Source organism: Cupressus sempervirens, chromosome 6 (genome assembly GCF_028749045.1).
Source record: "Cupressus sempervirens isolate cs-2001-9-10 chromosome 6, ASM2874904v1, whole genome shotgun sequence".
NCBI lineage: Eukaryota > Viridiplantae > Streptophyta > Pinopsida > Cupressales > Cupressaceae > Cupressus > Cupressus sempervirens.
Window position 1 is genome coordinate 158,786,721 of NC_143123.1, and position 15,822 is coordinate 158,802,542.

General features: G+C 37.5%; 1 protein-coding gene across 5 annotated transcripts in view; it reads right to left on the bottom strand.

Moving 5' to 3' along the window:
- Positions 1-15,822, bottom strand: part of LOC149551735 (Clathrin adaptor complex small chain family protein) — a 144,643-nt gene that overhangs the window by 36,131 nt on the left and 92,690 nt on the right. For all 5 annotated transcript variants that reach the window (XR_016352804.1, XM_089787242.1, XM_089787241.1 and 2 more), the window contains one exon: positions 4,755-4,825. Coding sequence is in view for 4 of the 5 variants with exons in the window: in XM_089787242.1 (XP_089643368.1) it covers positions 4,755-4,825 (71 nt within the window). In the remaining variant the exon portion in view is untranslated. The remainder of the gene's footprint in view (positions 1-4,754; positions 4,826-15,822) is intronic.

Below are 15,822 nucleotides of genomic sequence, written 5' to 3' on the forward strand. Positions count from 1 at the left end.
TTATGTTATTTCACCATACGGTTATGGAATTCACTTAAGAGGTTGTATAGTGCTTTGCAACTTTTTTTTTCTTTTTCTTTCTTTTTATTCTCTTTTTTTTTTCTTTTTTTTTCTCTCTTTTTTTCTTCTATTTTTTTCTTTTTTTCTTTTTTTCTTTTTTTTTTCTCAATTTTACTGCTTCTCGATATTCAATGATGAAGGAACAGGTCGCGCATGATACATTTTCAACTTTGAACCGTTCAGCATTTTCGGATTTTCCTGCCCGTCCAATGTCCATAATTTTATTGCTCTGGTATAACCTACTTCTCTGATTTGGTATGGCCCGGCCCATTTGACTTTAAACTTGTCTAGTTTGATTTTGTTCCATTCGTCATACTTCAACACTAGCTGCCCTGGTTGGAACTTGTTCAGTTTCAGGTGTCTATCATCCCGTGCTTTACGCCTATTCTGTGTCACCTCCGTGGCCCATTGTGCCTACAATCATTGCTCATCAAGTTTATTCAAGTTACACAATCTCTCCTTTAGGTTTTCCATATCGCCCAGTTTGTTCTCAAAACTCGATACCATGAATTCTATTGGCTGCCACTCCTTGCCGTCAATAACTGTATTCTTGATTTAGAACCTTCACTCTGTACTGCTGAGGCTTTTATTAAACCCTTCCTCTTTATTTCCTATGCAAACCATATGATTTGTTTTCCTTGCTGCTAGCACCTTTCTACTATATCTGTAGTTTGACGTAACATTTTCTTTCTACACGGTCTGTTTATTATGTACCGTACGATGGAATCTTTCCTTTTGCTGGGTTCGTATTGTATGTTCTTCCCTTTAGCTTTTGTCGTAACCGCCTTTTCTTCTTCCGCTTTTCTGTATTCCTTCAGACATTCATTTCCCTCTTCTTTCTCACCTTCGTCGACCCTTAACATATTACAACTTAGAAAGAGCTCGTAATCCTCCATCTCCCAGTGGAAAAGGTCATTCACAGAATCCAAATCATCTTTGTTGGTCCACCTTCCAACCGTAGGACTCCTTCCTAATTGGGTTCCAATCGCTACTTTCCTTCATCCTCTTCTTCGAAATCAGATGATCTGGCTTCCTCGCCCACCATTTGTGTGTAAATCAATAATGAATTTTCATCCTTTGCTTTGCATTGATAGTGTATTCTTCTTCCAATCATGCTTAGCCTTTGCTTGTACAAGCCATCCTCGGCCTAGAATGCCATCATATCCTCTCCTCTTTAGTGGGATGACGACGAAATCGAGTAGAAACGGCTGTGTTCCAATAGTCACTCGTTGTGCCATTAGGATTCCCAACGGTTTGATCCCGTGTTGGTCTGTTGTGAGCAACTGGAATGTAGGTGGCCACAACATCAGCTGTCCCAACTTCTTCTAGGTATCTTCTGGTAGGACGATTACCCCTAAACCTATATCCACAATTGTGTTTGAAAGGACCGTTCCTAATATACCCATTTCTATGACCGTCGAATGTCGTCCGGATGTGAGGGCTAATAGCATTGGGTCTGCTGCACTTGCTCCACTTTCCTTTTCCCTTCCATGTTCTCCTGGTAGTTTAGCAGTTGGGGCTATGTTTGTGAGTGTTGTCCGTAGTTGAGGCATTGTGAGGATCAAATCATTTAACTTGACTGGTATTTCAGTTTGTAATATCTATCGTATGATATTTTGTTCTGTGCAATTCCTCGTTGAGGTACCGGTAGTGTCCTTCAATTGTGATTTCTCTGCTTGAATTGCTTTCACAATTTCCACCCGCGCTACTTGCAATCTCTTCTTTTCTTCCGTCGGGTCGGGGTACAGTTTTGCTTGTTTATGGGTGATTGCCAAGACTTCTTCGTCCGCGCCGATGCTGATCAAATTGACTCTTGATTTCAGGCACTTGGCATCTTCATGATCTCAAGGATCGCACCATCTGCATAACAACTTTGGTGAATTCGCTGATGTACAATTTCGTGCAAAGTGGCCCCACAAATTTCATGCTCGGCATTGAACCATCGGGCGGCCATTCGCATCGTACTAAATTCAGCTACAGCCCCCATTACTATTGTTGGTATCATTGTTGGTATTGTTGTTTGGCCCTCTTCTGTTATTTTTGTACCCACCCGAAGTGGCACCATCATTGCTAGTGTTTCCACTCCCTTCGGACGCGAAAGCCTTCTGTGTTAGGAACACTTGTTGATGTCCTCTTGTTTTCATATTAAAGGGGCATTCTTTTGTGGAATGTCCCATAATTTGATAGATATCGCAGAACTAGTTTTTTAGAAGGATCCCTTCGTGTGACCTTCTGTCTTACATTCCGTGCACCATAGCTCGTTCCCTTTCGTCTCTTTCTGCATATTTTTTAATTCCTTCATCATTCTGAACATATCCTTCTAGAGAGCTCGGACCTTCTTGCTGCCCTTTTCTTCATCACTGCTATCTTCTTCCAAAGACGCATCATCTAAGTCGGATGAGCTACTTTTCTTCTTTTTTGTTTTTTGTTCACTTTCTAAGTCCATCACCCGATTGTATGCTTCGGTGTATGATGATGGCGGCATAATTTTCATTTTCTTCCTCAACTCCGGGCATAGTACTTCAATGAACCATCTCTTCTTCAGCCCATCTGTCAGCTTGCTTTCCATTTTGTTTATTAATTCTTTTAGCTTTCTGGCATACACACGGACTGTTTCATTTTTCTCCTACTTTGTGGTATAGATTTCTGCTACTATCTCATTGTTGTCTTGCAGCAATTGAAACTCAGTGATAAACTCCTTTTTAACTCCCGCCCATGTAGTTAATTTTTGGGGATCAGCGTCGGCAAACCAATCAACTGCTACACCCCTTAGGGTTGCTAGAAATTGTCAGACCCATTCATCTGTGTCGGTTATGCCATTCACCGTCCAAATTGTTTCGCATGTCTTACCGTGTCTGATTGGATTGGTCGTTCCATCACCATCAAACTTTGGCAATTTTTCCCTCGGTCCAACCATTACTATTCAAGTTGGAGGTACTTGTGTACCACACTGTTTTGCACACCCGCACTGTTCTAAACACTCGCGCTATTTTGCACTTGTGGAAATTATCTCCTACTTATCTATTTTTAAGATGTAATATCCCCCTTCCAGCACAAGTTGAATGAGTTTTTCTTTAGCCTATTTCTCCATGGTCCCATAGGTCAACCAGGACATTTAAGGGACTTTGATGCCATTTGGCCTTTGCAATTTTCATTGCAAGTCAATCTAAGGTGTCTGGATACAGTTTTGGCATACTTGCTATCTATAGTGAGTAAGTCGGCCTAGGTCAGTATCATCAATGCATCATAGATAATATCCTGTCAACAGTAACTATTAATATCGACTAGAGATTTTAATAATTGGTTCTGATTATTAATTTATTTATCAATAAAGTTAAATCAAAATATCCATAAAGTTAAATCAAAATATTTAACTTTATGGATATAGAGACTTAAGTTGAAGGGAAAGTTATTTTAAACTAACATGGGAAAATATTAAATGAAAGCACTCACAAAAAAACAGTAAAAAATTGTTCACAAAAAAAAAAGTTAAAAAGCACTCACAGAAACAATAGCGAAAAAAAAGGATACATGAGAAAATAGGAGGAAAAAGCAAAATCCCAGAAAAAAATGGTGAAAGGCAAAAGTGATGGGGAAAAGAGAATTTATATATCCCACATTTGTAAAATGAGTGAACGAGCTTTTATGAGAGCGTTATAAAAGATTCCCAAGAGCTCACTTTCAGGCATGTTGGGTTGAATAAGAAATTTATGAAATTATTTGGAGAGTTTATCTTTGAGGTCTTGGAGGATAAAATCCTTCTTTGCTAACAATCTCTACCCTGTTGGAAGACACAATCTGGGGATTTAATTGGTGTTTGCAATCAAGTAACACAACGTACTTCAAGGTTTCTTGTCTATTGGTTGTATGCTCCAATTTCTATATTAGATTGTATGAGCGTTTGAAGACGAATCCAGGAGTGAGTTGGACAAGTTTATTACTGTGCATTGAATTGTGTTGGCCGTCCCAAACCAGTGTTGCTGCAACTACATCAGTCTAGCCATATCATTTCATGCTAGCCATAGTTCTTGCTGGGCTTGATGTGAGACTGATGGGCATTGTGTGTGAGGGTTTGGAGATCACATCCGTAATTTGGAGGACGCAACTACCACAGGGAAGAGCATCACTTAAAAGGGTTTGAATCCACAATTTGAAAGCTCTGTGGAGTCATTCTTGGGTGTTATATATGTGCTGGTGAAGTTTGGTTAATGTTGCTATAATTCTGAGCATTCTCTATTATGTACATAAAACTTACCAGGTCTGCAATGATATTTAGTTCTAATTTGTAAGGCTTGAAACAAGTTCTATGAAGTCTGCATCAACTTATGTGTTATTAGCATTTAACCTTCTATGTTATACTGATAGTATTTTGTTATGTATTGTTTCCTATATTGAATGCAATTTGAAAGTTCACTAACCAAAAACCATATACAACTGCAAAACAAGAACAAATCAAAGAACCCAGTAATCAGCTTGCAAGCAAACTATTGGACAAAATTATGGTGTGTGGAAATGGCACCAAAAACATCAGATCAAGGGGCATCTTACAGAAGATGTCCTCAACTAGTCGTATAAGGCATAGGGTCCATTTAATAAGTTCAACCTTGATTCTTTTTGAAATTGTTCCAACTTCAGATTCCCAATTAAGAAGTGTCCAAGACATTATTCAATTAGGAAAGGAAAAATATAAGTACCTTGTTGAAATTGAATATAATGTCAAGTTCACATACATTCTTGAAGCATTTATCCAATGTCTCAACGAATACTGCAAAACAAAAAAAACAGAATAAAAAATAGGATTCTATATAGAAAACATCAAACCAAGTAATGAAGTAGTACTAAATTCCAAGCCCACGAGTATATTATGTTTAAAAGATGCACTTATCCAAGTAATGAAGCGCCGAAATGAAGGAAAATTAGCAATAATGAAATAACTATGTCAGTCACTTGAAATCACTGTGAAATCTTCATGCTATCAAGTGAACTGCATTTTCAAATTGATAATTTAAAAACAACAAAAAAAGCAGCAGAATCAAATCCACAAACAAGCAATACAAACTCATTGTAATTAGGCCTATTACATAGTCTTACAAAGGGTAACCAAGAAGACTCCAGGAAATGATCTATACAAGCAAACAGAATTAAATCTTGACAAAATAGGTAACAATGATCCTCATTTGCATGCTAGCTAAAATCATTAACTCCAATTATATATCTAACAAGACCAGCCAACCAACTTAATAAATAAACTACATACAAGTCCATGGTTGTCTCTAAAATTGACAAATTCATTTCTACTAAGAGATTCTCATTATGTGTGCAGTCTTCTTTTTGTAGGATAATAATAAAGACAATCATTTTCATTACAGACCTGCTGGTGGATGTAATAGTGATGAACTCCAAAATTTGGTGTTGTGGCATGATATACTAGATTCTTCAACATGTTAAAGACTTCCTAATTATCACATAAGAGTGAATTTGGTGTATGGGGTGAAGTTAAAGAGTAACCAAGATCCATCACAACCACATCAGCACACACCATATTGACAACTGCCTTATATTCTACTTCAGTGAAAAGACAACTATATCTAGTAACTTGCTCTCCCATGAAATTACTCCTAGCTTGAACAAAGATATGTTAAATTACAGATCGATGAGCACAGATTCAATCAAGCCCAATTGGAGTCAATATATCCAAGTAGTATGAATTTGACACTGTTAATAAAAAATGCCAGAGGTGGGTGGTCTTTAGATGTATCAATCAATTTTGCAACTTGGCAATGTTCTTGAAACTTAACATTAAATTTGAAAAGGCAGCTTGCAACAATACATGAGGTCAGTCAAGTGACAGTAAATCAATCAAAACATCCACAATAGTTGACAATATATTAACTCATTGACCAATGGTAATCAGCGTTATTTGAGCATTTAATACAAACTTCCGTAGATGTGGATCATGGACCACCTTCCCACATCTTCAAACCTTCTTGAATAGCTTTGCAATACTAATTTCTAATACAAAAATAACATCCTTAAGCTGCAAAACCTTTACACCTATACCACAATGCAGGAACCTGAGACCAGTTATTTCAAAAGTAGAACACTGGTTAGATTTAACATTTTAAATCAAGTTGGCTCCCCACTTCATTGCCAATTATGGCCAGATCATCAACATCAACAATCAATTTCACAAATCACCAACAATGTTATAGAGACATTTGGATCAAAATAGCTTCCTGTGAATCCTAAATCTCAACAGTGTGGACTGATGTTTCTCTTCTAAGCTCTACGAGCCTTACTAAACCCATATAGGACATAACCAACCTACAGACCCCAATATTTTTGTGTAGATCCTGTTTGCTAAATTTTCTTTCAAACAGATGCTTCTGAATCTTGACATTCATTTGATAGACTTCTTATCCAAATTGTGTGGCTAAAGAGATTCTCTGCCAAAAGATTACCATATCTGCAATAGGCGTAAATTCATAGCCCACAACTTCCTGCTATGCATATTTGTTTGTAATGAGCCTAGCTTATCATTCTACAAAGAGCTATCTAATGTACATTTCATTTCAAACACCTGTATGCAATCAATAAAATTCTTCCCTAATAATAATTCAGACCATAGTTTGTGAACTCTCTGAGTATTCCCTGGATTGCCGAGTCCTCTCTGTTGTTGTTGTTGGGCGAGTACTCTTAGTTTAACTCTCGCATTTTTATAGACACAAACCATTGGTAAAAATGTCGATGTAGGTTAAAAAAACTGGGTTAAAATGTGTTTCTGACATGTTTTTGCTATAAACCCATGCATTTTCTCTTTCAAGATGTCAATTTTTAATGTAATACATTTTGTAATTGAATTTTACGAAAAAAAAGTTTCTTAAGAGTTTTTAATTTTTACTTCTTTCTAAGTTGCCAAGCTTTTGGCATGTTTTCGACATGTTTTCTCCATGTTTTTGCCGAGTTGAAAATTTTGGGCTTGCCAAGTACTCTCTAAGTCCAAGTCTGCAAACTATGGTTCAAACAATAACCAAGCCTTATTCTGCATCAAGGCCTCAAATTACACTTTCATGGCATGCTCTGAGCCAAGTTTTCCTTTGGCATCATCATATGTGCAAGTTTCAGATAAATAAATAAATTACCTTATCACCTTGCAAAATTTGTTATCCCAATCCTGTAAACTACCTTCCATTGATTTTGGCACTTCATCTTCTTTAACACCCTTCCACGTGACATATTACCACTTCTTCCTTTGTTGCTCATTTTTTAGCTTGAATTTTTCAGTGGATATTATCCCTTTTGTCATCCAGCTCTGCGTCCTCACAGAAAACATGAACAATTGTAATGACATTTTGGTTTCCAAGTCCGCCTTCCTTTAAGTTCTAAGAGCTATCACCGAAGCTTCACCCCTCCAATATTCTCAACTCTATCCTTTGTTCCAAGTGCTTCTTTAATTTTCACACTAGATTATTACTAGTAGAAACCTCATCCAAAGAGCCATCCAATAGCTTGTTTGCCTTTGACTATACACTATGGCCAATGAATATATAATTTTACTCTTTGCATCTAATGAACTCCTATTCTGCTTATGAAATAGTGCAATGGAAACAGAACTCAAATGCCCAAGGAATTCATCAATGTTCTCCTAATGTACCACTGCTTCTAAATGGGTCATTTCATCCACTTCTAGTATTTTTCCTACTTTTTCCTTTGATCCAAGATCCAAATGCACTTAGGACATTCTAGAATGAATGCTTCTGGTTAATCCCATCTCCTTTCCATTTGCAAGAAAACTGTGGATACCTTATCAAAATCAAGTGTTCACGTCTTTCAAAGCAATTGTAGCAGATCAACAAAAGACTCATATGACAATGACAGGCTCTATAAAATTAGAGATACAGTGCCTTCATCATTCACCAGCTTATAGATGGTAGACAAATGATCATTTAGATCCTTCCAACACAAGTATTTTAGATGGATTCAACCTTCTACAACTTAGAAGAAAACAATAGGTTCAAACTCAAATACAAGGACTGACTAGCCTTGATGTCTGGTATTTGGTTTTTAGATTTTCCCATATACTGGTTGCATCAGTAGCATTTTGGACTTCTCGAACCAACACACATAGCAGACAATTTACAAGCATTCAGAGATTTACAGAGATCAGATCCATGCACCCAGATCAGGTTAAACCTAAGCTTTACTCGTATTTTTTCTAGACCTGGACGAAACACTTCCTGACATTTGTCATAGCCTGTCTGCATCAGACTTCCAGCTAAGTATCATGACTTTGTTGTTTAATTCCCATGTATTTAATCCAGTTTAAGTTCTAAATCTATCATCATTGACAGCTATCTTTTATCTAGAGTAAATTCATATGTTATTTTCAGTTTACCCTTGACTTTTATAAAGGGTTTTTATTCTCCCTTTTACCAGGAAACAACCTTCAGAAGCAACCAAAATTCAAATCTCAAGAATGAAGTAGAAGATGTTCAGTGCATTTTTTATTTGCCTATCTGCAGGATATTACATTTGCATTTTGTTGAGAAATTAAGCAATGAAACCCAATTTTTGCCCATTTACTTATCATCCAGATGCCTCTCCATATTTCTGCAATAGATTTTTCAAAAATTTAATCAAAAAAATATCATTAATAAACTGAACAGTTGGCACATCCATGCTCTCTCTGTTTTAAGTAGATCGTGCAATTTTCCCTTAGATATTATGTCTGCAAACAACTATTTAGAGTCTCCCAATATTATGAAGAGGGAAGGGCAGTGAGTGTCCCTGTCTTAGGTCAGGGAGAAGTAGAACGAGGAACTAAATTAACATGGAAGGAGATGGTAAAGGTGGCAGTAATATGCAAACTGCCTATCCAACCAACAATTTCACTGATCAAACTAGATGCTTTCCAAGCCTACGAGAAGAGATATAAACTATATGTGCCAAACTTCCTGGGCATATAAAGCTTCCGAAGAATGTCTAGCTTTCAAAATTTGTTGCATACTATATAATTTAAGGTGTTAGTTGTACATGTGTTGGGCATTCTTTTGATCTTATGCATGGAGCTTACATGTTGCTTATGCATCCAGTGTTTGTGTCCAATTGCCTGGTCTATGTCTCCCCAGGCCTATTCTTCCAGTACCATTCTTCTCTTTACTGGGGTGAAGAAAAATCCTTAATCAAACTTTTTTCCTTCGAAGATATGTCATTCATGAAAGCTTGTTCCATTTTTTCTGTCATTAAATAAAGGAAAGCCAATTTTTTTTGCTGGGTTAGATCAAGCCTTTTATCAAACTAAGTTCTTTAGCGGATATATCATTTATTAAGTCTATTTCTATTATTTATGTTTTAATATAGGGAAGCTAAATTTTCAGAATAGCTTATTGGGTGAAAAATTTAACAAAACATGCTATTTGCAGACTTTCATCCTCACTTTCAAATGGTTCAACATCCTCATAAATTTACCCAATTCAAGCCCTTTGATCTTGCTGAGCTCTTGCCAACATCTTTAGACTTTAGATGCAAATTTTGGGTGCCTGTGTCCTGAATGATACATGAAAGTATTCTTCCAAATGTAGAGAGGGTATGATATTCAACACGCTTATGAGCCAATCCATCTACTGAAATGTCCCAAGCTCTGTACCTGACTGGGCTCTTGCTTGTCTATCTCAAGCCTACACCTTCCAGAACAACCAAAAGATAACAAATCCATGCTAAGCCAGTAATATCAGAATCAGTAGATAATTTGAACTTTGATCTCCTTGTGCTGTTTTCCACCTTACTACTAGATTAGAGGTGTCAACAATAGAAGTGAATTTTGAAATGGATCATTTGGTATTCTTGTTACTTTGCTCAGACATTTCATCTGTGATCTTGCAGGCTTATTGAGGATGGTGTGGTGGTGGCATGTCTACCCTGCAAATCTTCTACTTCTAAGAATCTAAAACTAAGTTGTCAGTCCCGGTCACAACTTCCAATATGTCGATATCACTAATAAATTAAATGTTCAAATTCTCAAATTTGTAAGGTAAAAATACTAATAAATGCATGATAATTGAAAGGTTTGTCAATGTCAATACAATATGAAAATTGCAATCAATAGTCAATAATTTTCATATTGTGCTTCACTGAAATTGTCAAAGTAAACATTTAGTTCAATTTTATTTGGTATGCAATCAAATGTAGTGCCATTCCACTACCCATATCATTGCAAGATATGCAACAGTAGCATTTAAGTCAGCAAACTCAGAAGTTGGATCACATATCTTCATCACCCCCTCTCTGCAATGAGGTCTCTTCTGTGACAAAAGATGTAAGTTTGAGTTGAGAGATCAAACCTCAATCTTTTCTGAGGGAATAAATTGTACTTAACTAAGTGGATGAGTATATAATTCCAATTTTGCTCAGCCAAAGAACTCGCAATCTACTAAATTTTGCAAACAAAATTTACAATTACAAAACATAAATTATACATTATAATTTATAGCAGCATATCTAAAAAGAAAAAGTTAAAAAAATAAAAAGCTGCATACTTAAGAGAATATTCATTGCAAGAGGCTACAAGTAAACAAAGTCTTGACAATACATACCGTTTATGTGCATCTCTTTTGTATGTCTCAAACAGCACAACCAGCATGATTCTTCAAAGATGTGATATAGTCAAACTCACTCAAGAAAACACTATATCTGCATCTAGGAATATTTTTCAAACGCAATCTTTTCACCAAAAGGAGCCTATTCATCCCTATATCATGTGACCCTTCCCAACAAAGAAAGTATCTCTAAAACTATGATATTTTGAAAACAAAGAAAATGCTACAATATGCAAGGGCATAGTTATCTTGTTCCAATAGCCAACAATGACCTTTTGCACCCTTTTAAAAAATGTTTTCCTAATGCCCCATTTTGAATAATATTAAAATATAAAAGAATAAAATACTTTAAAAAAATAAAAATAAAAGAATAAGATTACAACTTAATTAAAATTTAGTTCAAGTTTAATCAATAGTCAAGAAGCCTGAAATTAGAATTGTGACATATGAGATATTAAAGAGAGAAAAGAGTTTCATTTGAAAGGGGAGTGAGGTGAAGAAAGAGAAAATATTATTGTGATATTGCTGTCAGGATTTAACTGTGTGATTTTTGAGTCAAACTCATTGACCCATGTTTCATGAGTAATGATTCAACATGAATCCATCTCTCATGAGAATAAATGGAACACTTAGCACTCATTGGATCTAGGTGATGCTCACAGGGGTGAAGCACTGGGACTTCCCGGGAGGTCACCCATCCCAGTACTACTCCAACCTGAGAGCGCTTAACTACAGAGTTTCCTCCATGGTTAAACCCAAAGCTTGCAACCCCATTTGCAAAACCTTCACCAAGTGTTGTGCCTTATGAACCATTCAATAAAAAGCCCCTTAAGCTCATCAATTGATAAGTAGGAGATAATTTCCACAGCAAGTCAAATTGTGATATTGCTATTAGGATTTAACTGTGTGATTTTTTAGTCAAACTCATTGACCCATGTTTCATGAGTAGTGATTCAACATGAATCCATCTCTCGTGAGTATAAATGGAACACTTAGCACTCATTGCATCTAGGTGAAGCACCGGGACTTCCTGGGAGGTCACCCATCCCAGTACTACTCCAGCCTGAGCGCGCTTAACTACAGAGTTTCCTCCATGGTTAAACCCAAAGCTTGCAACCCCATTTGCAAAACCTTCAAGTGTTGTACCTTATGAACCATTCAATAGAAAGCCCCTTAAGCTCATCAATTGATAAGTAGGAGATAATCTCCACAACAAGTCAAATTGTGATATTGCTATTAGGATTTAACTGTGTGATTTTTGAGTCAAACTCATTGACCCATGTTTCATGAGTAGTGATTCTACATGAATCCATCTCTCATGAGAATAAATGGAACACTTAGCACTCATTGGATCTAGGTGATGCTCACAGGGGTGAAGCACCGGGACTTCCACATTAACACTGGACTAACACATTGACACCGGACCCTCCGTCCACAATCGTGTCTGTTAGAACAGTCCCCAGAATTTCCATTTCGACGACTGTCGGATGCCGTCCAGATGAGAGGGCTAGTAGCATTGGATCATCGGCACTTGCGCCACTTTCTTTATCCCTTGTTCCATTGGCAATCTAGCAGACAAGGTGATGTTCGTGAGTGTCAATCGGAGTTGAGGCATCGTGAGCAGCAGATCATTGATTTTGACTGGTACCTTAGTTTGTAATATCTGTAGTACAATGTTCTATTCCGCACCATTCCTTCCGGAGATACCAGTAGTGTCCTTCAGGTGTGCTTTCTCCGCCTACGTTGCTTTTTGAATTTCTGCCCTCGCTTCCTCCAGTCTCTTCTTTTCTTCGGTCGGGTCCGGGTACAGTTTTGCTTGCTTCCGTGTGATTGCCAAAACCTCCTCTTCATCTGTCCCAATCGTGATCAAATTTACTCCCGATTTCGGGCACTTGGCATCTTCATGATCGCCGGGTCCACACCATCTGCATAATAATTTTGAGGTGTTTGTCGTTGTATAGTCTCAGGCAAAGTGGCCCCATAGATTACATGCTCGGCATTGAACCATCGGCCGGTCGTTCGCATCGTACTAAATTCAACTTCTGTTGCCATTATTATTAATGCCATTGTTGTTGTTTTGACCTCGTTGATTATTTCTATACCCTCTCAATGTGGCACCCTTCGTACGAGTGCTTCTGCTCCCTCCTGACGCGGAAGCCTCCTGTGTCAAGAACACTTGTTGAGGTCCTCTTGTTTTCATATTGAAGGGGCATTCTTTTGTGGAATGTCCCATGATCTAGCAGATCTCGCAGAATTGGTGCTTCGGACAAGATCCCTTCGTATGGCCTTCTGTCTTGTAGTCTGTGCACCATAGCTCATTTCCCTTGGTCTACTTCTGCATGTTCTTAAATTCTTTCATCATCTGGATCATATCCTTTTGGAGGGCTCAAACCTTCTTGTTGCCTTTTTCATCATTGTTGCTCTCCTCTTCTGAAGATGCATCGTCATCTGAATCGGACGAGCTACTCTTCTTCTTTTTTGTCTTCTGCTCACTTTTCAGGTTCATTGCTCGATTGTATGCTTCAGTGTATGACGATGGTGGCACAATCTTCATCTTCTTCCGCAACTTAGGGTGTAGGACTTCAATGAACCATCTTTTTTGTAGCCCATCAGCCGGCTTATTTTCCAATTTATTTATCAAGTCTTTTAATTTCCTGGTGTAGACTCAAACTGTTTCATTCTTCCCCTACTTTGTGTTGTATGTCTCCGCTACGATCTCATTGTCGTCGCGCAACAGTTGAAATTCCGTGATAAACTCTTTTTTAATGTTGTCCCAATTGGTTAACTTTTAGGGATCTGTATCGGCGAACCAATCAATTGCAACACCCCGCAGGGTGGCCGGAAACTACCAAACCCATTCGTTTGTATCTGTTATGCCATTCGCCATACAAATTGTTTCGCATGTTTTACAATGTCGGATTGGATCGGCTGCTCCATCACCATCAAATTTTGGCAACTTTTCCTTTGGTCCTGCCATTATTACTGGATGTTGTGTAGGGGCGTTGTTCTGTACTGCGACACTGACGTTTTGTACTCCAACACCAACGCTTTGTATTCCGACACCAACGTTCTACACTCCGACACCAATGCTTTGTAGCCCGACACCAACACTTTGTATCCTGACACCAATGCTTTGTATTCCAACAGCTGTGCATTTTGGTGAAGGGTCTCCGTTAAGAGAATTTGTCCGTTCTAGAAGTGTATCACAGACGAAGAGTTCACTCCATGCTCGTGCTCCCTTGGCACTCCGAGCCATGCGAGTTAATTCCCTTTCCTCTAGATTCTCTTCCCCCGGCGAATACAGGTTCAAAAACTCCTCCCTTGCTTCTTCCACCAACTCCACCGCTATCGAGTCTCCTCCAACAATTCCTCAGCACTTTTGTGTCCATCGGCAATCTTCTAGAATCTCCTTCTGCGTTCGGCTTGCTGTGCCAAAATTAGATTTCCTTGTGCTGTGCATATTTCATCCTTTTCTTTCAGCTTATTTTTATTCTTGTTCAACTGATTCAGCATTAGTCTTCATTTCTCTGCCTTTCTAAGTCTATCGGGCAACGGCGCCAAATGTTTACCATACTGGGGTAAAGAAATTAATGCATACAGGCAATAGATAAGAACAGCAGAACTCCTTGTATTATTCGCATATACCAAAGACATTACATTATGCTTATGATGATGATTACAATGATCTCGAAGGGTGTATAAATACTTTCTGAATGACCTTCCCGAAGGGGTCCGTCAGCCACATGCAACATGTCCACTAAATAACAAGAACCTTCCTAAAGGGGCATATACCAACGACATACATCCTGACACACACCCTGTCGGCTACACAATATTTACCGACGACAATAATTTACTAATTATTATTAATATAATAATTATATTTTCAATCTCCTATAATATAATTATTGTTAATCTAATAGTTTTATAGTATCTATGTCAACCTAAAGGATTCCGACCATAGCAATAACATCAACACTCCCTCTTAGCTAGGGAGGAATCCTTCTTGATAACTTCTAGTTCGTTTTCTTGATGCTATCTATATAAATAAGTCATAATAAAATTAAGTAAAAAATGTCTTCAATTAATACTTCCTATTACCTGAGACATTATTGTGAATCAGATATGTAAGCCTCCTAAAGCTAACTTCAACACTAATAAGAAAAGATATAGAGGGAACGGAAAGATGAATAGAACTCGAATTCCAACAGCTTCTTGAGGAAGCACACCAATAAAGTGGCATATAACAAGAACAAGAACCACATGCAACATGTTAGCTACATAACAAGAACCTTCTCGAAGGGGCATATACCGACGACATACATCCTGACACACACCCTGTCGACTACACAATATTTACCAACAACAATAATTTACTGATTATTATTAATATAATAATTATATTTTCAATCTCCTATAATATAATTATTGTTAATCTAATAGTTTTATAGTATCTATGTCAACCTAAAGGAGTCCGACCATAGCAATAACATCAACACTCCCTCTTAGCTAGGCAGGAATCCTTCTTGATAACTTCTAGTTTGTTTTCTTCATGCTATCTATATAAATAAGTCATAATAAAATTAAGTAAAAAATGTCTTCAATTAATACTTCCTATTACCTGAGACATTATTGTGAATCAGATATGTAAGCCTCCTAAAGCTAACTTCAACACTAATAAGAAAATATATAGAGGGAACGGAAAGACAAATAGAACTCGAATTCCAGCAGCTTCTTGAGGAAGCAAACCAATAAAGTGGTCGGCATTTACCAACATGGAAGAAAGTGAAGTGGCCCATCAAGAAGATCATTCAGAAGAGAAGGATGTAAAAATGGATAGCAGAACCAGACATTGGAGAATCTTTGTTGATGATGGAAGACCCTAGGCCATCTGAGGAAGAGGGAAAATCTTAAGGAAAATAGTCCACTAAGTCTCAAAATGTTATGTCTAACACTATATGTGAGTGAATTTACAGGTACAGCAGATGAAAATAAAAGATGGAAAAGGGTACAAAGAAAATTGAGAAGTGATGTATGCTGATTTGTATGCACAATATGATGATGAAGATGAAGACATGGACAATGGTAATAACATGCATGAACAAAAACTCGAATTTTGGTACCTTGAAGTTGAGAAGATGTTCAGTAAGCAATGGTATAAGACGAA